At 35.7% G+C, this 27,406-nt stretch overlaps 1 protein-coding gene across 6 annotated transcripts in view; it reads left to right on the top strand.

Moving 5' to 3' along the window:
- LOC129439474 (uncharacterized) overlaps positions 1-27,406 on the top strand; it is a 74,273-nt gene that overhangs the window by 36,772 nt on the left and 10,095 nt on the right. For 2 of the 6 annotated variants that reach the window (XM_055198102.2, XM_055198098.2), the window contains 2 exons: positions 210-242; positions 11,291-11,362. In XM_055198102.2, the coding sequence (XP_055054077.2) occupies positions 210-242; positions 11,291-11,362 (105 nt within the window). Of the gene's footprint in view, positions 1-209; positions 243-11,287; positions 11,363-27,406 lie in introns of all 6 variants that reach the window. The other 4 variants (XM_055198101.2, XM_055198097.2, XM_055198100.2 and 1 more) reach the window with 3 other exon arrangements.

Below are 27,406 nucleotides of genomic sequence, written 5' to 3'. Positions count from 1 at the left end.
TTTCTGTGATGTTTTCTACACACAAAGCGGGCAGTGGATTTACTTTTAAAAATCAGAATACAGTGTAAGCTGTCACATGTTAGTGTATTGTGTATCTTCAGGAACATGAGTAATCTGTGTACATGACCTTGATGATGATTTATGCTGTTTTTCTTTCTTTCTGATTGATCATGTCATTTTTCCAAAACATCTTCTTTTGTATTCCACAGAACACAAACTCATGCAGGTTTGGAACAACATGGGTGAGTATGATGACAGATATTTCATATTTGGTTGATATTAACACTACATGTTGAATTAACATCACTGTTATCTGTTAAACAATAACAGATAACAAAATCATCTGTAGAATAGACGGGGTTATAATTAGGGTTGCAAAGGGGCGGAAAGTTTTCAGAAACTTTCAATGGGAACTTCATCTGGGGAATTTTGGAAATATTCCAAACTGGAAACTTACTGGGAAAATTGTATGTCACATACAAACATTAAGGCAAGGCAAGGTAAGGCAAGTTTATTTGTATAGCACATTTTATACACAGAGGTCATTCAAAATACTAGAGAAAACAATATATAAGAGAAAAAAAGTATGTAGAAATAAGAGACACACAAAAAAATCAAAGATACATGAGAATTTAAAATATCTTTACGGAATGTGTGTGAATGCATGCACAGATTCCAGAAAATCATTGGCAGTGTGAATGAACCAAAAATCAAACAATCCCGAACAAATTCCACATGTTCCGTGTATTTTCCGTAGTGTTGACCCAAGGACAACATTTTTGTAAATAAAACCAAAACCTACACTCTAAAAACAAATGGTGCTAAACAGCACTAAAAGTGTTCACTGGCTCATAATTATAGAGGAACCATTTTAAGTGCCATATAGCAAAGATGAAGTACCTGTGTAGAACCATATTGTGCTATATAGAACCATATCTGGTGTTATAGTGATGTTATATCTCCCCCGGATGGTTCTTCATAGGTGCAATAGCAATAAAATGGTTCTCATATGATTACGAGCTTTTAGTGCTATTAGTGCTTTTAGTGTACCCAACCCTAACCATAACCAAACCCTAAGAGGTAATGATGATCCTTCTAATCGTGATTTTAAGCTTAAACTTGAAACAAACTGTAAACGTATTTCTGAAATCTGATTGGTTGATTGAAATGTTTTCCCAGGGTCAACATAATGTTGTCCTGAGGACATCAACCACTTGGCAAAATCAAAAGAGTGTATATTCATAGATATAGAAGAAAAATATATGAGAGAAGACGAATAAGGCACTTTGGGGCGGTTTTCCAGACAGGGATTAGGCTAGTCCTAGACTAAAATAAATGTAAGAGCTGTCCAAATTGAAAACATCTTGCACTGACATATCTTAAAATACACCAGTGCCCTTTGTTTTGCCTCAAAATGCATGCCAGTAATGTTTTTAGTTAGGCATGTTTGTTAAAACTAGTTATATTTCCTGATTAAACTAAGGCCTAGCTTCTTCCACCCTGAGGCTATTTTGGGGATTTTCGCCTGGATTTGGCCTACCCAATTTCAAAAGCTTCCCATACCCACATGCAGAGGTGCACATACAAAAGTTTACAGGCAACCCTTTGAAATGACATAAAACACTGTTGAAAGTGCAAAACATGATTGTATGTGTTGTCAGTCCTCTAATAATAACAAAAATAAATAGGCGCTTTTTGATGTTTTTTTCTAAAAATTTTTTTGAAAGTGTATAACTCTGGCCCTGAGTGGGAACGAAACCTGCAGACAGTTTTGTTTGATTCCAGCAATTGCCAGCTTACAGAGGAAAAAGGAATTTTTCTCTGTCATAATCTATGCAAAAGTTATTTTACTCCAACTGAAGGAAGGAATAATACCCTTTTTGTATACAATTTCTGCCTAAAAACATTTGAAGTGTCCCCATACCCACATACAGTGGAATAAATGCAATATTTTTTATATCATTTTACAGAAAACCCTTTGAAGTTACATAAAAAGCTGCGGTTTTTGAGAAATATTGTTATTTAGGTTGTTTTACATATGATGAAACGCCAAATTTTCTTTTTTTATGTTGTAAATACTGTCATTGATAGTGTATAACTCTGGTTCTATGTGCTCTAGCAGACTGCAGACAGTTCTGGTTGTTAGCAGCAGCAGACAGTAAACAAACAAAAAAAGAATGATCTCTTTAGCATGTCGCATTCAAAAGTTATTCTTATATTACTGAAGGGTGCGAAAATACATTTTTCATATAAAAATACTTTTTTGTTTTGCACATATAATAAATAGCAAGGGATTATTCATGCACACAACCAAAGAAAATGCTGTGAATGGACTCATTGTTTAGAGTAGGACCTAAAACAAAAGATGGTGTATCATTTGTGGCTATATGTGCTATCTGAGGCAGTTCACACTCAAGTTTCCCATATGTTTACAAAAGACGATTTTTTACCTCATTATTCATTCAACGATTGTTGAATATTGATAAATATGAAATATGTGAATATTAAATGATATTAAAAAACATGGGGGGGTGATAGTGTAAATGAAGTGTAAATTACTTTCTTACAGTAAAACATATCTCAAAGTGATGCATATTTGCAGAAAGTAGAGAGTCTAAGCTTTCAAACAGTATCTCATATGTGGTACTGGGTCCATGACAGACCATTAAAGATTAAAAGCATATTTTATATTAAGTCATAATAAGTAATTTTTGACCCGGGAAAGGGTCCTAGGGTTTAAGAGGCTAGTCCTGTTTTAAGATAATCCCTGTCTGGGAAACCACCCCAGAATTTGTAAAATGCTTTAAATCAAAATAAGTTAAGTACTGTAATCTTGAGATTTTCTTTCTACAAGTTCCACCAAAAGCTAATAAATGATGGCTAAAACACAACTGTTACAACACTGCATAATAAACAGATAATAATGTTACTAAATTATGAAAAAAATGTAATTCAGGATTGTTCCGTATTGACATTTTTGGCGATACACAGTCCTAGTCTTTTTCATTCTATGTGTCTGTAATGTATTATTATATTTATATACTGTAGTTACGCATTCATGCATATAAGAAACCTCTACTTGAAGGACGAATACAAGCAATACTGTACTAAGCTGGATTTGAAACCGTCTCACTGACAGTGAATTATAATGTAAGAATATCTGCTGTAGGTATATAACAATATTGATCAGGGGTTTGTGTGCTTTTTTAAACACATCATCCCTTGATGAACATTGTTATTTAAAGGCTGGTTTGAGTTGGTGTTGACCATAAGGCCTCGTCCAGGACTGGTTTCCTCAACTCCAGTCACAAGAGAAGAAAACTGATCCGGGATCAGTCAAGTCCCAGTTATTTTGCATCATCACAGATGGTGGTGGGTGATGATGAGGCTGTTATCTGAGCTCATTCGAGTCACGTCAGATCTAGAGAACACAAACAAGCCCGTGGATCCTGATAGCCATTAAGCTCAGGGTTTACAGAGCCATCAGTGTTGTGGATCGGCCAACAGAACAGATTGGATATTCAGACACTCGTGTTGTCAGATGTAATCTAACACAAATGCCAGGTCCAATGCTTAATATTGTTGGGTAACACAGTTCACCCATCTGGAAATGTGCTCAGAGTTTTGTTTGCTTTTTTTCTGCATGGTAATTCAGAAACACTATAGATGTGGTGTGACCACCTGGGATAAATAAAACATAAAAAGCTCCCGATCTTATTCATATGTATTTAGGAAACTCTATGCACAACTGCCTTACAAAAACAAACCTGCTAAAGATGTTTCAATACAAATGCTGTGGTATTTCTTTTTTCTCAGGTGTCCCAGGATAAAGGGTTCATTTTTATTTTTAAAGATGTATGAAATATTCACAGTACATTTGCAGTGATTTTGTTCACAACATGAAATGAATGCACATTGTGATTTTAATTAGATGATTTTTTTGACCATGAAGTTTCCTAAAGATGAGAGTGATTTTAATGATATCTCTAATTGAAATGTCAGCAGTCTTAAAGTCTTTAGGGCACAGTGGCTCACATGGCTAGCTGGATCAGTTGGCATTTCTGGATTTTACATGTTCTCAGTGTGGGTTTACTCTGGGTACTCCCAACTCGGTTAGGCTAGCAAAGACTGTAAAAAATATAGACAGAGTGTCCGTGACGTCATCCATAAGTTTGTGAAAAGCTTTTTTGAAGCCTGTAGTAGGCGGTGCCTGCAGTCGCCAACTCGCAGATAACTGAAAATGATTAAAGAGGCGGGACGTAAGTGAAGCTCAGGTTGCTGAAACCACGCCTACTTAGCGCGACTCTAGTGACAGAAGTGGCAGTTCATCCGTCACTCAAGTTAACAATATGGACCAAAAACACTTTTTGTACCAGGCTGTAAACACATTCTTTTCTGCTGTAAAGTTGGGAATTTTAACATGGAGGTCTATGGGAATTAACTCCCTTTTGGAGCCTCTTGCCGCCAGTCATTGAATTGCAGTTTAAATTCAGCTTCATCAGAGAGATCAGAAGGTTGTCCCTCAATTACATGAGCAAGTAAACCCCACCCACTATAGTGCACATAAAATGAAAAGTGAACTTTTTAATTAGACATTGTCACTATATTGCATAAGCATTTGTAAAAAAAACTTTAAAAAATGTATTTGCAGATTCTTTTTCAAGATTGCCTTTTAATTTTAATATTGGTATTGCCTTGAGATGAAATGTAAAAACATCAAATGGATTTTATTTTGAATTTTGACAGGGAAGATGATTATCACCTTGAAAATGAAATAATTTCAATTTATTTAAAATTTTAGCACATATTTTGCATACATATTTGGTAAATCTGGTTTTAATTTGAATTTTTATCATTTATTTATTTAAAACTGGCAGCCAAAAATTTGAAACTGTTTTATGGTATGAAAATTTGTACCTTTTGCCTATTCTTTCTATTCAGGGTAGGCAAGGATAGTCGAATCTGCAATTATTTCCCTAAGTATACCAATCACATTAATACTCTAAGATTAGATCATACTCACATAAATTTGTCAGAAGACTTCCTTGTGGTTGATTATCTGAGCTAAGTTTACGAAAGCAGACTTCTTTTTGTCTTTTATAAAATTTATTAATACAATTTAGTTGTTTGCGTAACAAGTTTTGCCGAATTAAAAAGAAAAAGTAAAGCAATAAAAAATACCCAAATTAGATAAAAAGTGATAATACAAAAATACAGAGTCTAAAAAATCTTAAGTCTAGAGCACACAAGATTTCAGTCTGTCAGACAACGGAGATGCTGGCTGCGGAGTCCAGATCTGAATATGTTCTGCAGCAGCATCAATTTATAGGCAAGATCTCAAGGCCAAATTCCAGGAATCATGTTCTAGGTCTCATGACACGCCTTTGATCCTTACATTTACTGGGAAACGCCCCTAACATCTTATATATACGATGGAGTTTCTTTGTCTTTCTTCTCCGAGCTCTTCTGCGATTTCTCCTGCGACAACAGGTCTTTAAATCATGCATCAAAGCTCAATGTATCTCTTATGCTTTGTTCTATCTAATACATGCATCAATCTCTCTAATCTTAATGAACTACTCAATACAAAACAATATACAGTAAGTATCATTTTGTTAAACATGCAATTAAAGAGCTGTCATGCATACACTAAAAAAATGATTCATTGAATTTAATCAAAATTTTAAGGTAAGTGGTTGCAATCAATTTATTTAAGCTACATTTAAACAAAAAGATTAGTAAAGTAAAATAAAATATAACACTTTTGTTTAAATGTAGCTTAAATAAATTGATTGCAACCAATTACCTTAAAAAATTTATTAAATTCAATGAATCATTTTTTTCAGTGTATATTCCCCACTCAGTGATTAGAATACTTTGCATTAAAGCAATACTTTGCATATAAAGTAACATAAAGAGTTTAACATAACAAAAGGAATATAATATAACAAACCACAGGTTTATATTGCTTCAAAGAATTACATATAAAATTAGGTGCATTATTTGGCTTATAAAGGTTGGATATTTTGCATCTTACACAACAAAACATTTTTTAGTTCCACAAGGAACCATTTAGTCAAAATGTTTTTTAAAGATCCATTTCTTCTACATTTTTATAATCTGAAGAACCTTTTTACACCTTAAAGAACTTTTGGTGAAACAGAAAGGTAAATGGTAAAGGTGCTTTCGACTGAAAGGTTTTTCTATGGTATCGTGAAGCACCTTTAGTTTTAAGAGCGTTCAATACATGAAAGTCTGTCGAGTTCAGTTACATTTTCAGTAATAACAGCAGAATCCATGAATCAGTTTGGTGAAATGGATTTCTTTATTGATCGTTGTTTCAGATGAATAGATTCAACCTTGATTTATTGCAGCTGAATCTGTTTGTGTTCTTTAAATGATGTTTACGTTATGCCGGTCACATCTAAACTAGAGATTTACATGAGAGCAGCCAAAGTATGAAGTCAATTACACTGCTCTTCGACATCGAGGTTATTTATCTGAAAGCGACATTTTTACAACAGAAACAAAGATGATTTCTTTCTCCTACATTTCTTTCAAACCCCTAAGTATGAAAATTTCTCTTGAGTATGAATATCAGTTGTTAAAGGGGTCATATTATGAGTTTTTTTAAGATGTCAAATAAATCTTTGGTGTTCCCAGAGTACATATGTGAAATTTAAGCTCAAAATACCTCACAGATCATTTATTATAACATGTTAAAATTGACAGTTTGTAGGCGTGAGCAAAAATGTGCCGTTTTTGGATGTGTCCTTTAAAATGCAAATGAGCTGATGAAATTCAAACACTGGTTTGTTGAAATTGAAAGGCAGTGTCATGGCATTGAAGTTAGGGGTGGTATTATTAAAATAAGATTTGCTGTCACAAAACAGGTGACACGTTTTCTAAGTTGATAGAAGCACTGGGGACCCAATTATAGCACTTAAACATGAAAAAAGTCAGATTTTCATGTTATGAAGCCTTTAAGAAAACCTTTATAGGGTATACTGTATAGTTTTCATGTAAAGATCACAAAAAGTGTGAAAATGAGTGTTGTAATGCCTGTAAAGAATGATCCATCTGAAAATAAATCATAGTAAGTAAATGATCTGTTACAGGCTTTCAGAATTGTTTAACGCAAGGTTAACTAAGCCACTTTAGAGACATGCATTTATCTAATAGTTAGTTTAGTTTAGGGGGCAAACAAACACAGACGACTGCTCCTGCTGTAACAGTGAAGACGTGATAATAAATCATTCATTGCCCTAAAGACAGCTGATCTCTTTTACAACTGTTTATCTCTTCAATAAAGCAGTGTTGTTTTTCATGTTTCTTTTGTTATTTTTAAGGACATTAGCAGATTTCATTCGATGTGTTTGGATGTTAAAGCACAGAGTTTAGTAGCCTATAGGTTACCAGTCAGAGAGATAAGAGTCTGTGTTGTGTCCTGAGGGAGAGTCTCTATAATTACTGAGCTCAATAAAACACCGCTGATAAATGACCAATAACTAAAAATCTTTACTGTATTAACTGTGATACTGTTGTGTTGCTCATTCCTCGCTTTCCAAAGAGTCCATTCATTACTCGGCCCATAAATATTTCATTAAACCTCAGATCTTTCCATGACCCTGAAATGAGACTGAAATTTCTTTTGTTTCATTTTTTACTTTTTAAATATGTTTTGTGTTGTTTATTAGCACAGAAAACAATCCTGACTCATCCTTCAGCGAAACAGAAAGCACATTGAGATCTTCAGTACAGTTTATTCTTCACATTTCTGCCAACCTCATTTTGGTTTGTTTGTACAAACTGAAGGATTGTAATGAAAACATTCACTTTTTTATTTAATGTGCAATTCTCCTTTAAACCTTCATCTGTGTTTTATGCATGTTTACTGGTAAGAATGGTTGTTTACTGTAGTTTGCTAAGCTGTTTACAATAATGTTCATGCAAAAATGACAGGAATTTCCCATCGGTTATGACATTGGCCTCAAAAAGATAAAAAAGCTGTTGAACAAATGCAGTCCACATGATATTGTATTGACATTAGTCAGATTGTTGGTCAAGTTGTTTTATAGCTGATGTGCTAACTGTTGCCTTCAGCTGACAGACTGATATTTGTCTCAATTTATTCTTGCTCTTTATTCATCTTACCTGAGACACGAGAGAGAGAGAGAGAGAGAGAGAGAGAGAGAGAGAGAGAGAGAGAGAGAGAGAGAAGAGATGGAGTAATCAAAGTTAGTGAGTATACTAATTAGTACACTACTCTATAGCATACTTGTCACTGTAGTGTCTGTACAAACTGTGATGTGATGCCTTCTTATCTTCCTCTCTTTGTTTACTTTAATTGTACAATAACATTCAAATATATGATAACTAGTTGAAACTGAATCATTCAGGTCATTCAATCATTTGTGTGTTTCAATCCTGACAGCACTCAGTTGAGATGAGAACTTGCCAAAACTTTTATTGGGCGTACACACCAAACGCAAATTTAACGATTTGCACGAGTAGTTTAAATAGAAAGTTAATGCAAATATGTGAATAGACGGGAACCCACATGAGGTGATGCGAATTATGAGTATTCGGCAGCGTGATTGCCGTAAAAACACTTGCCATTCGCCTCAAGCTTGTTAATATTCAAAAATATTCAACTCAAGCGAAAAAGTTGCATGACACTAAGTTAAATCACACGAGTAATCTAGACCAAGGAACGTGATGCTACGCATTTGGTGTGTACACAGCATTACTGTGCATTTACACCAGATGTGTATGAAGCCAATAAATTGTGCTATTTGCACGTAGTTGGATGCTTGAACATTTTGAGTTAACTCGCTTAATTTGCACGTGAAATTCACGTAAATTCCTGTCATTTGCATGTAAAACTCACATTTGTCGTCTTTAGCTAGTCTCAATATGTACGACTCAAATTGAGTACACGTGTGTTTATTAAAGGACTGATCTGAAAACTTTAAAGAGCTGCGTGATTTTATTGAGAAGTGTTTTTAGTTATTGAGAAGTGTTTTTTTTTTTAGTGCTTGAGGTGAATACACATTTGTGTAGTTGGACAAATAGCACAAAAGTAATTTTTATATTAAAAAAAAAATATTATGAACTGCAATCGTAATGTTAGTTTGTATCTTGTTAATAAAAACAGTTGTGATAAATGTAAATACACTCAGTGATGTCTGACCACCAAACAACACATTCTCAATGAAGTGAAAACAACAACAAAGATAATAGTATAATGTCATGTCATTAAAACTGCCCTCATTAGCTTTATGTTTAATGATGCATTGAGAAATCTTTAGCTTACAGAATAGAGGATTACATTACACAATATTTGATCTTGTTGTTTTACTTTGCAGAATAATTTCTGAGACATTAGAGCTCGTATTAAGGAACAGGTCAATGTAAAGAAGAGTGATGAAAGTTTATCTGTGTCCTTCATCATTTCATCACATCTCTTCTTTAGACATTTGTTCTGTTTGAAAGAATCATAAATGTTTAGACTAGAGAAACATCGGTCACAGGTGATTTATGCTGTAATTCTGTACAATAGTGAACTGAAGACTTCCAGTCAGTTTATGTAATCTGAATATCTGATCATATGAATCTGTTTAATAGTCCAACACTGATGATGTGGGTGGTTGTCATGTTGTTCCTGTGCTCTGCGGTTTATCAGGATATTGATGTGTCCAGGGTATTATCTTCATCAATGTTACCCAGCAGTTTTGAGTTCAAATGTATGAAGTGGAAGGAATTATTGGTTGTTTTTGATCACACACACACACACACACACACACACACACACACACACACACACACACACACACACACACACACACACACACACACACACACGCGCGCGCACGTGCACACACACAGACACGGAGAGCATGACTTTATTGTGATGATGACAGATTGTCCACAGAGAATGACTTTAAACATTTTTTCATGCAACAGTTGTGTGAGACAAAATGCTAACATGTGATGTAGAAAGACAAACAGAGAGAGATTTCAGGCAGAGATCTGAATCATTTTGAAATGAAATGTGGCACCTATGCATTAAATAATCACTAAAAGCATCTGAAAGGTTGTATGAGCTGTAAGTAAGAATACAGTCTGAGTCTTATTAAATATTTGAGTAAAGTGCATGTAAATATAAATATGAAGCATGTTGGGATTCTCTGTGGTTGATTCCCATCTGTGGATTATTTAAACACTGCTTGGGTAGTTTAGGATTATCATCAGCTCTTTAATTCCAGAAGGCGAGAGGAGAGGCGGAAGATTCTGGAAATCTGTGATGTGTAATTAGTCCCCATTGTGTTGAGTTTCTAAATCAGGATAGCATTGTTATTTCACGTGAAGCTCTGGCACAAACCACACTGTTCATGTGGATAAACGATGCTTTATACGCGTGTATAATGCTGTAACCTTAAACAGGTGAAATGCTTTTATCATGAACACCACTGGTCTGAAATCATAAACATTTCAGGGATACTTAGGGGCGCCACTAGCAATTTTGGACCCTCATTTTGCCACACAATCTTTGTCTGCAATATAATAATACAGACCTATTACTTTTGACCACTATTATCAGTCTTTAGTCAGAGACATACCATGTCTGTAGCTGTAAGATGATTTATTGTATATAAGCAATCTTTGGCTTCATACACTAGATCGTTTTGACCTTGTTTGTGAAATCCCAGTGGAAGCTTTCGAAAAGGAAATCACCGGTCGGCACTGGATTACATTAAAGATGCTGTACTGCTCTGTCTCCATGTTTCTCTCAGTGTGTGTCTAAAGGGTTAATGTTTGGAGAAAGTGATTGTGACTGACGTCTAACATTGCTTAAAAACTTTTCATTGCGACTAAAGCACTGAAAGTATGAAGAATAAATATTGCTTGGGTTTGTCATTACTGCTTGCAGCTATATTTTGATTTTGTCATTTTGTGAATATATTTCTCTTGTGCATTCATCATGTCGTGTAAACGCAGTGTTTTTAATTAAGCAGAAACAGAAATGATGGTATGGGCTTGTTAACCGTGACTCATTCTCACATTACTTTAAGTCTCTCAAATAAATCATTTTTTAAATCCGGCAGGAAAATTAGCTGCTTCTGTTCGTAGCTGTAAATACAATCGAGTTTATAACTACAAGACGCTATAATTACAACATTTACAGATTTATGCAATGAAATTTCTCTGGTATGAAATAAACCCACAGGACTGCAGTAGTTTAAGTGTTTTATTTGATAACAGTGCTGTTGTTTCTGTGTTTCAGAAGACATTCTTATCGAACAGGTCAAGACATTGAGAACTGTGGCACGTGCAGAGACTGCGCCTGTATCATATACAGGTAAGATGCTTTACTGTGCAATACAACATCTCTACACGACTACATCATGAATGAGATCAGGTGTCTAAACGCAGTGTTTAACTGTGTTATTAAGTGAAAAAGACCCTCCAGGTGGACTTTCAGGAGTTCTTCTGCTCCTCAGTATGATCATGTGGGTTATGTTACACACTCTAAAAAATGATGTGTTGGATTTACTTAAAGGGGTCATATGATGAAAATGTTAGCATTGCCACTTTGTAGGTTTGAGCAAAAATGTGTCGTTTTGGGTGTGTTTTTTAAAATGCAAATGAGCGGATGAAGTGCAAACACTGATCACAATGATGGTGGTTTGTTGTAATTCAAACTCAATTGTGCTGTCAAGTCCTTCTTTTCTCTCTCTTTCTCTCTGCACTAAACGGCAGTGCAGTGGTTGGAGAGTTCAGATTAAGGAGGCGGTATTATTCTAATAAGATATCCTTATGACATCATAATGAAAGCCAAATTTCAATGACCTGTTTTTGCTCACACCTACAAAGTGGCAATGCTAACATTTTCATCATATGACCCCTTTAAAATATATATGCACCATTTTTGCATCACACTTTTTAGGTGTTCCCAACTTTGATGGTTTTGCTCAGAATTAACAAGAAAACCTTTGTTTTATGTACTTAAGTTTTTAAGTAAAGAATGATGATGAACTCAAATATTTAAGTTCATATGACACATATTTTCTTGTTTATTTTAAGTAAAATTATTCCAAGTTGGGATTACTTAAAAAGTGTGCTGCAAAAATGGTGCATATATGTTTTGAGTAAATCCAACACATATTTTAGAGTGAAGTTGGAGCAATTTAGTATACCCAATTCAGCTAATCTGCATGTTTTAGACTGTGGGAGTGTACACAGAAAGGTCTCCTGAACAGTCTTTGTCTGACTTAGCTCTTGCTTGAATCAGAGACCTTTTTGCTGTGAGATAACTATGTTGCGCGCTAACCCACTGTGTGCCCTCTACACTGAGCACACACTTCTCAATCATGGTAACAATGAACAAACATAATTTTTTCAAAATAACTCTAAATACAACATATACTGTAACTAACATTAACAAAATATCAACATAAATAAACCCAGCAAACATTAAAACAGTCATCTTTTTTAGTAAATATTAACCAAAGAAGTGAATGTGTCGCAATGCATGCTGGGAACTATTCAGACCATTGTTTTTTTTAAATTGCTTGTTCAGATTACTCAATTTGGCAAGTTGGGTAAACAAATTGGACAAAAACTTAAAACTCCAGTCAACAAATGATATTTGTTAGCAGGATGATTATGCTTATTTCATTCAGTGAACACAAATTAAGGAACTGATGCCCTTCAACAAGAAAAACTTTGTTTTTTGTTAAAAGAAAATTTTGAAGTTGGATTTTTTACAGGGCATGTGCTTCACAAAATGGCTACGACAGATGTCATAATTTTTGGCTGAAAAGGCATCATGGGAAATCACGTGGCTCTATAGTTACTTAAAATGATATGCTAGATTTACTTAATTTTAATGCAATTGTTATAGTAGTTAGCATTACTTATGTTTTTTCATTTTATTTTTGGATACATTTAAGTTCACCTGGTAACTTAAATTTTTGTGTTACACATACTAAATATGTTGAGTAGAGGTTGAAAAGTTATAAATACTAAGTTTTTTGTGTTTTACTTTTACTCCAATTACTTTCATAAGTTATGGTTGTTCAGCCAACGAATCGTTTTTTAGAGTGCATGTCCCCTGAAATGAATAACAACAGCACATCTTACCATCTGTCCCAGTCCAGAATGATGGTGACAGGAACTGATACGTGGAAAATCACATACAGTACATATGCAACATCAATGTAACCTGTAAAGTTTGGTTGTACTTCAATACTCACTGAAATATATAATATCCACGTGTTGACAGGACTAATACGTTCATTTACAGATTTGTACGTATTCCTTTTCATAAATATTAAAATTGTGGGCTTTGGCATTTCTTACTCATATTAATGACATGTTTTCAGTCATATTTATTTATTTAAGACCGTTTACTCATTTACTTAATGAAATGTTCATGACTTTTAGAGAATTACACAATATTAAACAAGACTACACTTTAAAACCTTTAAATGATTAAAATTTCTGTAATTATTTAACTATTTTGAAATATTTACTTTGTTTGCCATGACACACAAAAGGTGTTTTCTCCTACACAAGAATAATAACACCTAAACACATGTTCATTTTATTCATTAGCTGTAATCCACATCTTTATGATTCATATGGTGTGAGGAACAGATACCTTATATTTTGTCTTTTTTGGTATAAAAAGGGTTTGGGTTCAAGTTAAGGTTTGGGGTAGAGTAAGGATGGTAACATTATTGATAAAATGGTTAAAGGGAAATTTTACAGTAATCTTTATGGTATGAAAGATTTTTAAATGTTTTTATGTTTTGTTGCTGTAAAAATGTAATTAAATGTTACAGATACGTCTACATTGTACGCTTCAGCATCTATTTAAATGTACAAAATAATATGTTTTGTGTATTTGAAAGTTACATAATAATATTACATATTAACAGTGAGACAGGGCTGGAAACATATATTTGTTGAATCAAAAGAGATGCAGACTGAGTGATAAGAGATACAAGCTGTTCTGATCCAACAATGTAATATTGAGGTCTCAGTTTTTAGCTCTTGGGATAAAACATACTGTATCACAACTTGATTCCCAAATATTTCCAAGTCTTGTGAGATATTAAAAGATATGAAATGTTTGGCTTTATATTGACTGCAAACAATCTGAGAAAATGTTAAGACATCATCAAGATCTCTTCTAGAACAGATTTTTTGAGACATCTGAGCAATAGCTTTATTTTACACAAGGAGACAGAAGTTGGTGTTATTTCTTCTTTTAGGTTTAGTGTCCTCAAGTCCACCTTATGTCTCATGCTATAGACAGTAGTAGACATGTGCTGGACATCCAAAGACATCTGAACTGAGATCAGTGGGCTGTCAGGACGCAGTCCAGAAGTATGAGTCAGACATCTCAGTCTCCTTCATGAGATGTTTCTGCTTGTGTCTGATCAAAGGTTGATGTAAATATGAATGTTGTCTGTGATTGTTATATCAGTGAATGCTTGATCAGTATGATGTATTACCGACAACATTGACTTTGATATCTGTCAGTCAAATCTCAAACATTTCTCTTTCCTACAGGATTAAATTAGCTGTATATTTCAGTGTTGTATGTCAGCATTTATGTTGGAGAAAAATGATTGAATATATATATATAAATGAATTTTAAGTGATAGATGAAAGAAACCTACCTGATAAATCTATTGAATATTTTCTACCGTGTGACATTTACAGTATGACAGTATGTGAGATATGATATCTGTGTGATACAAGAGAAGATCGAATGTGTGTGAATGTAAGAATGATAGATGAACTTCATGTACCAGGAGGAATCATAATGGGATCTTTTGATGTTGTGTCCTCATGACCTGAAGCAGATGAAGATGTTTATGGTTGGATTAAGTACAGTGTGTTCTTGTAGATCAATGTGTAGAGCATTGTGTTAATAGCACAAAAGGTTGTGGGTTGGATTGTGAGATAAAAACACTCACTGGATAAATAAGATGTCTGTTGTTTAATGCTCTCTCTCTCTCTCATTCAGTCATTTATTAAAGTGATCGACTTGTGTATTTAGCAGTGGATGTGAGTTTAAAGTCCAGTAGTTTAATCAGAGGATAGATTAGAGAATTAAACCTGTTGTTGTCTTTTATCATCATTAAAGCCTTAAGACAGAGATCTGTATTTGTTAGCTGGAGCTGCACGAGGACTCATTTCACTCACGCTCAGATGTTCCTCCGCTCATCCGCAGTGCTTCATGTGTTGAATCAGAAATGTTTCATTTATTTATAAAAGACTCTACACTTAAATGAACATTGATTGTTGACACATTGACCTGTGCCTGCTACATACAAAAATTCTTTTAGAAATACAAATATAGGGCCAGGTTTACTAACAGCTTGCAGCAGTGCAAACCATCAAATAACGACTATCAGGATTTATTAAGTACGCACAATGGATCATTAGTGCTGTAAAGATGTGGTCTAGTTATTTTTGAGCAGAGAGTGCGTGATACAATGCAGAGGATTGCTTTAACACATAACAGTTTATTTGTAATGTTAGATGAACATATTATTCAAAAAATATTGTTTGCCAAGCCATGTTATTTTTTATTTGCTGAAGTAAATTAAAGAGGAGTCACTAGGAGAAGTCACACAATAGCAGACGTTTCAGAACTTCTTGTAAACCTTTTATTTTTTATCCTCCAGTTCATTTCAGTGTACTGTGACTTCGGATTACACCCCAAATTATCCGCTGCGATATCCGTGGTGCTGAACTCAAGCTCATCAGGTGTTAGTAGATCACCAGCACCTGATCAGCTCTGATTATTTGTGAGTCTGAACTAATCTGTAGAATCTTAGTAGATTGTGTTGGCCATTATGTAAATCAGTTGTTGCACCTGTGTTATTAAAGCAATAAACCCCTAGAAGCAGTGGGTTACCAGTGCATTTAATAACAGCTAAGGGGCGTTGTTAGGCACGACACGAAGCGGAGTGCCTAAAACCCCCTTAGCTGTTATAAAATGCACTGGTAACCCAACGCTTTGAGGGGTTTATTGTGTTTATAAAACGGTTACTTCATATGCATAACGTTAGCGGGATTTTATAAAATAAAACACAAATAAGTTGTAATTATATTAGTACAAATATTACTCTTCCGCTAAACAAAGTAGTTCCTCAGAATCAAGTGTGACTGAAACAGAGCGCAGTTCCCAACCAACACAGACGCAGCAAAGACACAATGAAAATATGATTTAAGACATAGTGTTTATTTTATAAATCACCATTCATCTAATTTATACATTAACATTTATATTGTGCAACTGTTAACGTGATGATTAAATATGCTTGGAAGCATGCTGAACTCTTTCCCCGTCAGCGTTTTTTTTTTTTTTTTTTTAAAGTTGCCAGCCAGTTTTAGTTTAATGCCTTGCAGAAAAATTATCTTCTTTAAATAAACATAAAATATCAAATGAAAGAACAGATCATCCGCTTTCAAACAAAAACAAACAAAAAAACGTTTCATCCTACCTTTATTTGTTCTCTTATAACCTCTCAAATTTTTTAGCTAAAAGCGGAGATAATTCCATTTTTGTGAAGAACTTTTGTAAGAGATCAGATTCAGAGCCTGATGAAAACACGCTGTTTTCAGTGTTGTTGAGTAAATGCGTCAGTGTTTAAATTGGGTAAGATCGCTACCCAGTGGATAGTAGCGGACGTATGAACTTGAGTTATAAACTCCTCAGACAACGTTTTCTCTTTATTGACGAGATGACTCAACAATATTTATTGACTTTTTTGGATATCGCCATTAATTGTGCAATTGTAGACAAATAAAAATATGATTAAAGACTGTGGTGTTTATTTTCATAAATCAGTATGTATCAACAGTGGCGCAGTGATTCTTATGTAATGTGGTCTGAACCGTGTGTCACGACACGGTACACGGGGAAGACAGGAAAACCCAAACGCAGACTTAAATAAAGAATAATTTAATATATAAAACCAAAACACCCACGAGGGGGTAAAACATTACAATGACAAACACAAGAACTAAACGGATTAACCTAAACACTGGAAACACTAAACTACAGAAACTTACATAAGACTAGGAACAGGAATAAACACTAGGAACAGGAATAACACTAGGAACTTTGGCAAGGAACATAGAATAATACCAACGCCCGGAGGACAGGACAGAAGGACATTAAATAGGGATATCTAAACAACAAACACCTGAAGCTAATCAAACATAAGGGAGCGGGAAACAATTCACGAACCCTGAGAGAAACGTGAACCGCGGAAGGGCATGTCACACAACTCTCTCAGGGCAGACACGTACTGTCACAACCTAATCTCTCAAACTCGGAAAGGACAAGAAATAGAGAGATCAGGTCATGACACCGTGAGGTTACCGGTGTATTTTATCACGGCTTAGAACGCATTTCAACCAATCAGAATGAAGAACCAGAACTGCCCGTTTTATAATTGTGCTTTTTTAGTAAATGACCTGCAGATATTACCACTCTCATCAGCGTTTTTTTTTTTGTAATTGGACTTTGAGTTAATTTCCCCATGTTTAGTATTGTTTTATTTACTGTTGATTATCAATGTCACAGTCATTCACTCGAACAACTTGATGGAAATGCACCTAACCACATTTCTTTGTTTTTCTTTTTTACAAATTATGAAAAGATTCGCTTCACGCTTGGATGGAAACCCAGCCTATATACAGTACATACACTGTGTGTATTTGATTTGAATGGTTGTATCAGAGTTTGGAACGGAGAACTGGATGTTATTCTGAAACGATCACCATCATTAAATCTGTTGTGTTCATTTACTGGATTTGTTGACTAATGGTCTGAAGAGAAACTGACTATTAATAATCATAGCCAAACAACATACATTAGTATCAAGGCATTTTTATTGTGTAACTGTTTGTGAAGTAATTTAGTAATTTTAATTAATTATTTTTTCAAAGTAAAATGGTTTAAAACAAATCATCTTGATGAGACTTTGTTACCTGGTTTTAGCCCTCGGTCGTACCGTATGTCTGTGCTAATTTGAAGTATTCGGTTTATGATTAAGTGTGACTTCAGTTATGATCATGTTGTAACTGCAGCTAAGTTTTATATGTGTGTGTATGTGTTTGTACATCCTGAGGCCTTGTGGATTTGTCTTTCAACACTGAAAACTGTGTTTGTGAGAATGTGGAGGATGAAAGTGAAACACACAGAGGTCACTGATCTATATGTTCAACTGATAGAGGTATGAAAAGGAAGACGGAAATAGAGAAAGTCCTCCGCGTGTTAGCCTTCAACCTGAAGAAACATCACAAATATAGCGAACGTGGTCCAGACAGAGAAATACGAGGTGAGAGAGGAAATGGTGAAAAAATGGCCAAACAGGAAAATCACTGCAAGTTAGTACACTTGAAGATTAAGGTTTTTTTTATTAGAAAAACACACACAACACTGAACTGCACACAAAATCAGGACTTGAGCTTAAAGTAAACCTTAGAGATGGTTTAGATTTCATGTATAGATATTTCATATATTTCATGTGGTAAAGCATTGAGTCAGCAGCACAGAAAGTCATGGGTACACATGTTGGTAAAATACTATATATGCACTGTTAGTTGCATTAGATAAAAATGTCTGCCAAATGCGTAAATATAAATGTAATATATCTCGAGCTGAAACAAACACACCATTTATTCTTTATTACATCTCATTTCTCTTTTCTCTCTAGAAAGGTTTGACCTCATATTGATGGTTTGAGATGTTTAACCTTTATATCATTCAGACAGAACTGAAAAACACAAGAAAGAGGTTCATCAGTCACTAAAACTCTCATCTCTGTTGTTCACTACTTTTAATTAATCACCAGAGAGACTAATAGACAAACCATAAGTGTGTGTGTGTGTGTGTGCGTGCGTGCGTGCGTGCGTGCGTGTGTGCGTGTGTCTTCAATAAAAGTTATGTGCCATAGGGAGGCAATAATACAAACAGTGCTTTTTTAACTGAAAAGAGAAAAGAGATAGAAATGTAGTCAATATCTATGACAAGTATTTTTTGGAAGAGCTGGGTTTTTAATAGTCTTTTGAATGTGGCTGACCGGATTGCAATAGGAAGATAATTCACCAGCAGGGAGAAGTGAAGGAAAATAAGCGGGAACGTGATTGAATGCCCCTTAGTGAAGGTAAGACAAGGCGCCACTCTTTTGTTGAACATAAAGTTCTAGATGGGGTGTAACTGGATTCACACCAGATGAGAGTTCAACGATTTGCGCGAGTACATACAAAGTCAATGCAAAGACGCGCTTAGACGCGTCCTCACGTGGGGCGATACGAATGACGCTATATCTAGATTACTCGCGGGATTTAACTTTGTGTCATGCAAATTTTTTCCTCAAGTTGAATATTTTCAATTTGGGCGAATCCCGTGAGTAATCTAGAGCGAGTAACGTGATGCCCCGCGTTTGGTGTGTACGTAGCAGAAGAATGTATGAAAATGTACAAGTAGGCCGGTGCGGTCCCAGTTAAAGGTCTATAAGTGAGTAGTTGGTGAAAAATAACTTTTGTGTTGAATTTGTTTCGAGCAGCTTCTGTCTATCACCTATTTCAATTCAATTTTATTTATATAGCGCTTTTCACAAGTGTTAATTGTTGCAAAGCAGCTTTACATGAGAAGATGTAGAGGAGAACACAGAAAATCAATAGATAATATAAGAAGTAGAGAAAGCGGTTAAACCGTAAAAGCGAGCAAATTAATAATGTAACGTATACAGTAAAGTGCTAAGTTAAGCCGAAGTTGGCTGACTCTCCCTGGGACGAAAAAACCCCCTAGGAAAAAACCCAATGGGAAAAACTCCTAGAAGGACAAAAACCCTTGGGAGGAATTAATATATATTTATATATATATAGATACGGTATTGATAGGAGGCGGGTAAGCGAATTAAACTGGTTTAGCCGGTGGTCGTTGGTCGGTCATCGGCATCGGCTGGTCTATTGATCTAATGTGTGATGTACCGAGCACAATGTTTTTAGATCTGTCCTGACTTGTAGCGTGAACCCACAATGTTCAGTGCCGTCTTTAGGATAAAAACTAAAGCGACTCTCCACCTCTTTCATTTTTGTTTCATTTTGCAAATTCTGGCGTTGCACTTTTAAATGTAAGTGCATCTTCTTCAGCTTTAAAATGACAAATAGTCATGTATAGTTTGATCTGTCTGTGGGACTTGGGGAAATTAGCTACGATTAGAAACCAGTTGAATCAGTCGTCATACATTCATCTCCTAGCACTTCATCTTTACCGGGGTATTATTAGAGTAAATGTTTATGTAATGAGAGCCCTTTGATGTTCTGCAGGGAGCTTTCAGCATCACAGCACCTTTGACAGATGGGTTTCTTGGATCTTAGGCTTGTGTATGGACACACCATAGAGGTGTATATTAAGAGCAGAGCTGCAGGTTTGTCGATAAGGTTTTTTGTGACTTTTGGCCGCCTGAAGAAGAGCGAAGCTGATAAAGAAAGAAAAAGCTTCAGAAAGCACTGGCAAAACTGTGAAGCAGAAAGAATCCCTAATCATTACTGCAAAGCCTGAAGTCAGCAGACACACATTCACTTCTTACACTCCTCATATAACACATCATCCAATCACTTTATCAGAGATATCTGTTTTAAAACGATCATATCAGATTTAAGAAATGAATCAACTGAACAGTATTTGATGATCTAAACGATTGCATAGTGTTAAACTAGACTGATAAAAGTGTCATACGGCCCACAGTACCGCACGTACGTTTTTAAACGGCTTTGATTTATTTTTCTATACTTGTGTTTAAGGAAAACACCTTTGCTTGCTAGAAAAGAGCCGAATAAACAGCAGATTTTTGCTGCTTGGCATCTTTCCACCCTCAGGACTCCAAGAGTAATGACTTCATATCTGCCACGAGGTGAAATATCCCTCAGCTTCCAACCAATAAAATGTGAAAGTAAATTACCGAACATTTCTCAGGCTTGTTCCTCTAGCGCTTCGTAGCGCTGTAACAGCGATTTCTTTAGGGCTTCTGCATCGAAGCTTCAGTTTAATTGGCTGTAGAGAGCCGAGAGAGGCCGTTGGTGTTTCTTCTGTTTGAAGCAGACTTTCCTTTCGTGCTCGGGTTCGGCTGGTTTTCTTAGGGGTTGGACAGCAGTTTAGAGCTGCGGATGAGCGGTGAATGAACAGTGGATCCCTCCAGAGATCAATCGATCACTTCAGCTGAGGCCAAAAGAGATCAAAGACACTTAAATACAATTAGTTTCAGCTGAAGTAAACACATCAGATTGATGCCTTGAAATTCAGATGGGAAAGAAATGAACTCTGTGTGATCTTTTTTAACAAAATCAGCGCCTAACACAATTGCAGATTATTGATTATATTATTATGTCAGTGTCACAAACTGAACAATTTGGCCTGAGCAAGACTTTTCCAACCCATTCCTTAATAGAAATGTTTTATTCATTTAATGAAAGTATTTGTGGGATTATCAACATGTCCACTTGTCAATAGCTCGATAAACTTTATTTAAATTGCGCTCAAATAAGTCCACTTGGAAAGTTTTCTACTTCAGTTGCATTTGTGATCATTCATGGAAAAAATCTTTGATAAAGACTGGAAGCTTTTGAGCACTAATATAAAAGAACGAAAAGAATCTTTGTGTTTATCAACGCTGTCAGGGGCGTCATGCACCAATTTTTTAAAAAGGGCACAGTGTGCACGGCTCACAGAAATTTGTGCATAAACAGACATTAAAATTAAAGAGCGTTCAGTCTTTTTCATGACACTCCCACTTACATTTCTAACAACCTCAGCCCCCCGTGATGACTAACTTTTATGTCAAATACTTACATCAAGTAATTCAATTAGAATATTTGCATATTGGCATCAAATTTACATCTGAAATGGCATTTTTTGTTCATATATTTTCTGTTCAATGACTTAAATTGTACCCTTAACGCATTTTCACAATAACTGAATGTCATTTTAAATCTATAAAGTATTTAAACAATGAAAATGACATAAGTAACAGTCACATGAATGTCAACACTACAAAAGCAATGATGCTGTAACACTTTTTATTTATTTTCAACTTTTTCTTTTAATTGCAAATATTATGTTTATATAAAATTATTGCATTTTGGCACAAAATTTTACCTCTTATGTGAGCCCATTAACTGTGGCAATTAATCTATAAGTCTACCCATCACATTGAGACCATCACATTTTGAATCATTTTCAGTGAAGGTTAACTGCACATTACCGTTCTCTTGTCTGGAAATGTTGTGAGCATTTCTGGCTATGTTTTAATTCTCCAAGATAGCAAAATGCAGCAGCAAGGAGGTTGTGACCGTGCACAGATGCTGATGATGTCTGCGACTGCGCAGTTATTCAGTATCGCCTGAATAAATGATCAAACATGATCAAAACTGCAAAAAGTTCTGAAAAATGACAAGGATGCAGGACAGAACTGATAATATGGTGCATATTAAACAGATAAAAAGACAAGTAACAGATTAATGGACGCTTTGTTGATTTGAAGGTTGTTTGCAAAATCCATTTGGCTTGAAAAGACCATTAGTGAGAATTAATGCCTTTCTTAAAGATTGTTTAAGAATATTTTGTCACAACAGTACAAACAGTACTGGACAAACTTTACTCTTTGCTGTCTTCTGTTCTTGTTTTAACTCACATCAAATGTAATAAAGCTTCAACCCTACGGTCCACACTAATGAATTTCCACCGTGATTCAGTCATTGATGCAACACCTCAGGAAAGCTCGACCTAAAGAAACATTTCTTGATCTTTTTAGTTACGCCAGCGTTGGTCTAATTTATAATTCAGCTGCTTCTGTTTTTGTGATGAAATCTTCTTTCATTGATTGTGATTTGAGCCTGGATTGTGTTGAATCTGTGTTATAAATATCAGACCATTAGAAACACGAAATGACTTCATTTATAATGTTGATGACTGTAAAGATTAAACTAGCATAAGAAAAGGTTTAAAACATTGAATGATGTGACACACTTTGCCTTTATATGCAGTTTAAAGCTAAAGTTTGCTGGAAATGTGACTGAAAGTTTTACTTCCAAACTGAATCCATGAAAGAAGCGTTTTGTTCTCTCAGGTTAGCCGTAGTTCATTTGAAGATGCAGGCCCAGATTGGCCATAGGGAGAACCGGGAGGATTCCCGGTGGGCCGGTCAGTTTTTTTTTGCCACGAGGGCCGGTGTTGTCATGCCACGATGACGCGTATTTGCGGGTGAGATGTCCCCGCAGCTTTATGCACAAGTTGATTGTGTCCCGAGTCCCGACAACTTATTGGAAGAATTCTTGCATTAGGGTTCATTGACATAAAACGCATGGGAAACGCAGGACGTGCCGCTGTCTTCTGGTTTTCAAAGCGCTTACTTGAACACGAGTTTTGTTTCAGACGCGTCTATATTGAGTGCGCTTGACGGCCGCGCGTCTATATTTAAAATAAACTTGAGGGCGTCTTTTGAGTGCGCTTGCCGGCCGCGCGTCTATTATATTTTAAATAAACTTGAGCGCGTCTTTTGAGTGCGCTTGCCGGCCGCGCGTCTATTATATTTTAAATAAACTTGAGGGCGTCTTTTGAGTGCGCTTGCCGGCCGCGCGTCTATTATATTTTAAATAAACTTGAGCGCGTCTTTTGAGTGCGCTTGCCGGCCGCGCGTCTATTATATTTTAAATAAACTTGAGGGCGTCTTTTGAGTGCGCTTGCCGGCCGCGCGTCTATTATATTTTAAATAAACTTGAGGGCGTCTTTTGAGTGCGCTTGCCGGCCGCGCGTCTATTATATTTTAAATAAACTTGAGCGCGTCTTTTGAGTGCGCTTGCCGGCCGCGCGTCTATTATATTTTAAATAAACTTGAGCGCGTCTTTTGAGTGCGCTTGCCGGCCGCGCGTCTATATTTTCAATAAACTTGAGCGCGTCTTTTGCGTGCGCTTGCCGGCCGCGCGTCTTAATACAAACGGGCTTGCCTCTAAAAGGAAAATAATTTACAAAACTTATTTTTTTATCCAAGCCATAGATGAAGTCTCTATGAATAGTCATTATTCATCGTTTATTGCAAGAGGAACAAAAATCTATTTGATGCAAAACTCATTAGTTTATTTGAAAAAAGTAGTTTCAAAAGTGTATCCATGATGTTTTCTTTTTTTTAACACAATGTAGGCCTACGTTATATAGCAATAGACATGATCTAAGTACTAAAAAAAATACAGATTTTTCAATTTGTTTCCAATGCATACTTGATAAATCTTGCTTGTGTATTGTATATCAGGGGTTTCCAAACGTTATCAACAGTTAATCTCAAGACTCACCATTTTTTAGAAATAGAAATATAGAGGAAAACACAAACACATTTGTTTCCTTTAGTTTTTGAATAAGTTTACTTTAGTAATATTATGGTCTTATGGTAGGGCTGCATGATTATGGCAAAAATGATAATTGTTTACTGCATTTGCACGGAATATGAAATTATATATTTGAAAAATACAGTGAATTGCAAGGCTGCAGAGAACAGTGCACTACTGCAGACTTATACTACTGAGGGTTTAAAGATATTATTTTAATAGTCAGTCGTGACCTAAAGTGGGCCGGTCTAAGGCATGAAACTCCAGGGCTGAAAATGAGTCCCACTCCGGCCCTGTGAAGATGGATTCATAATGATAAAGCTGTGTGGACTTTGACATGTTATTGTTTCATTTTGTATGATTTGGTTTCACTGAGCTTTGTCTTTTTGTCTGAGTGATTAAAAGCTTGTTATTTGATCTTTCTGAGCACATTTCTCCTCGACCCTTCCAGAAGAACAGATGGATTGAAATGTGTGACTCCCAAATGATGCTGTATGAGAGTAAAAAATAGACTTTTACAAACATTGTTTAACTAGTTAAGACTTTGACCTCTGTCTCTGTATTATTACGGCAGGTAGCTCACACAAACACCAGTGAGCACACACACACTCATGCCATTCATCTAATGTGATATCATTATTTCAATATCAAACAATAGCATCCTCATCAAAACCAGATTAAATCACCATCTGATGCCCATCTGCCGCTGATATCACAATGTGATCTGAGCAGATAATAGGAGGGTAAATCTGCATCTATTCCACCTGAGAGATCTGTTATGACGTGTGTGTTTATGAGATGTGAGATGTGTGTTTATGAGATGTGTGTGTGTGTTTATGAGATGTGTGTGTGTGCGTGTGGGTGCAATGTTGAGATTCAGTGAACTGTTTTAAGCGTTGTTGGCATATTTAAAAGCTTTGCTGAGTCGGTCAAATGCACAGGAATGAACTCACAGGGACAAATCTTTTATACTGTATATACTCTACAGCAGTGGTTCTCAAACTTTTATAGCGTGCTGCCCCCCTTGTGTACTTTGCATTCCTTTGCGGCCCACCAAAAGAAAATTTATTACAAAAACATATAGCTGTGAGCGGGGCACTACCCTTTCAAAAAGTACACTTTTGTACCTAAAGAGTTCAATACATGAAAGATACACCAAATGTATCCATACTGTATCTGTACCCAAATTATACATATTTAGACCTTTTCAAAGGGGGTATCGCCCCAGTGACAGCTTGGGACCATTTTTCTGACATGTGTAATGAAGAATTTACCATACACTGAAAAAAATGAATCACTGAATTTAATAAAATTTTTTAAGGTAAGTGGTTGCAATCAATTTATTTAAGCTACATTTAAACAAACAAGATTAGTAAAGTAAAATAAAATATAAAACTTTTGTTTAAATGTAGCTTAAATAAATTGATTGCAACCACTTACCTTAAAAAGAGAGAGAGAGAGAGAGAGAGAGAGAGAGAGAGAGAGAGAGAGAGAAATAGGGATAAATTGCTGAGTGTCTATGCCAGCCAAAAAATCGAAACGATCCAAATTAGTTAAGGTATATAGTCATAAAAGTAATCCTGACCGTTCCTCCTCACCGCTCAATTGAACAACATTATTCCGTTTTTATTGCAGGTCAGCTGTGTTTTACACTCATATTATATTCATCTGACTTACACACATTAAATGAATTAAAACACAAATTACTTAAACTCTTACATCCATTTTGAATCCATTTGAGCTGAACTGATGTAGTGTCAGTATTTAGAGTCATATTTCATCTCTTACACTTCATGGACTTTAATAAGAGCTATACTCTAGTTTTATCTCGCATACATTAAACACAAAGCAAAGCAAAAAACACTGACACTGAACAACATAAACAACACAACATTACATTTCTAAGTGGACTATTGACACAAAATTTCCACCAGATGTAGCCAAATATTGAATTCATACAAAGAAATCAGAACATTTAAGTGTACAAGTTGAGTCATAATAACTACAGCGAAATGACACAGGGATTAAGTATTGAATTCACTTTATTTAATACTTTGTAGAAAAGTCTTTGTTGGTGATTACAGCTTCTAGACCAATCTTGTATGGAGAGACCAGTCGTCTGCATTGCTCAGTGTGATTCTGGCCCATTCTTCCACACAAAGGGTCTTTAAATCTTGAAGTTTCCTTGGGCCTCTTTTATGAACTTTGATCTTCAGTTCTCTCCATAGATTTTTGGTATTTAGGTCAGGTGATTGACTGGGCCATTCAAGCAACTTGATTTTCTTTTTTTGAAACCACTTCATTGTTTCCTTGGCCTTGTGTTTGGGATCATTGTCTTGCTGAAATGTCCATCCTCTTTCATTTTCAGCTTTCTGGTAGATGGCAGCATATTTTATTCCGAATGTCCTGGTACATTTCTCCATTCATCCTGCCTTCAATAATATGATGTCTGCCAGTACCCATTGCTGAAAAGCAGCCCCAAACCATGTTGCTTCCACCCCCAAACTTTGGTATGGTGTTCTTGGGGTGGTGGTGCCATTTCTTCACCAAAATTGTGTGTAGAATGACTGCCAAAAAGTTAAATTTTCCTTTCATCTGACCATACTATAGTCTGCCAATAATCCACAGGCTTTCTTCAAATGCTCTTTCGCAAACTTTAACCGAGCCTCAACATGCTTTTTGTTCAGCAATGGAGGCTTGCGTGGTGAGCGTGCATGGATGCCATGGCGGTTCAGTGCATTGCTTATAGTTTTCTTTGAAACAACAGTACCTGCTGATGCAAAGTCTTCCTGAAGTTCTGTTCGAGTGGTTCTTGGCTCTTGGAGAACTCTCCTGATTATTCTTTAGATTCCTCGGACAGGGATCTTACGTGGATCACCTGATCGTGGCTAGTTTATGGTGAAGTGAAGCACTTTCCATTTCTGGATAATGGCCCCCACAGTGCTCACAAGAACATTCAGCATTATGGAAATGCGCCTATAACCAT

Source organism: Misgurnus anguillicaudatus, chromosome 22 (assembly GCF_027580225.2).
Source record: "Misgurnus anguillicaudatus chromosome 22, ASM2758022v2, whole genome shotgun sequence".
Classification (NCBI taxonomy): Eukaryota; Metazoa; Chordata; class Actinopteri; order Cypriniformes; family Cobitidae; genus Misgurnus; species Misgurnus anguillicaudatus.
Note: the sequence above shows the minus strand (reverse complement) of the source record. Positions and strands in the feature narration are given on the sequence as shown.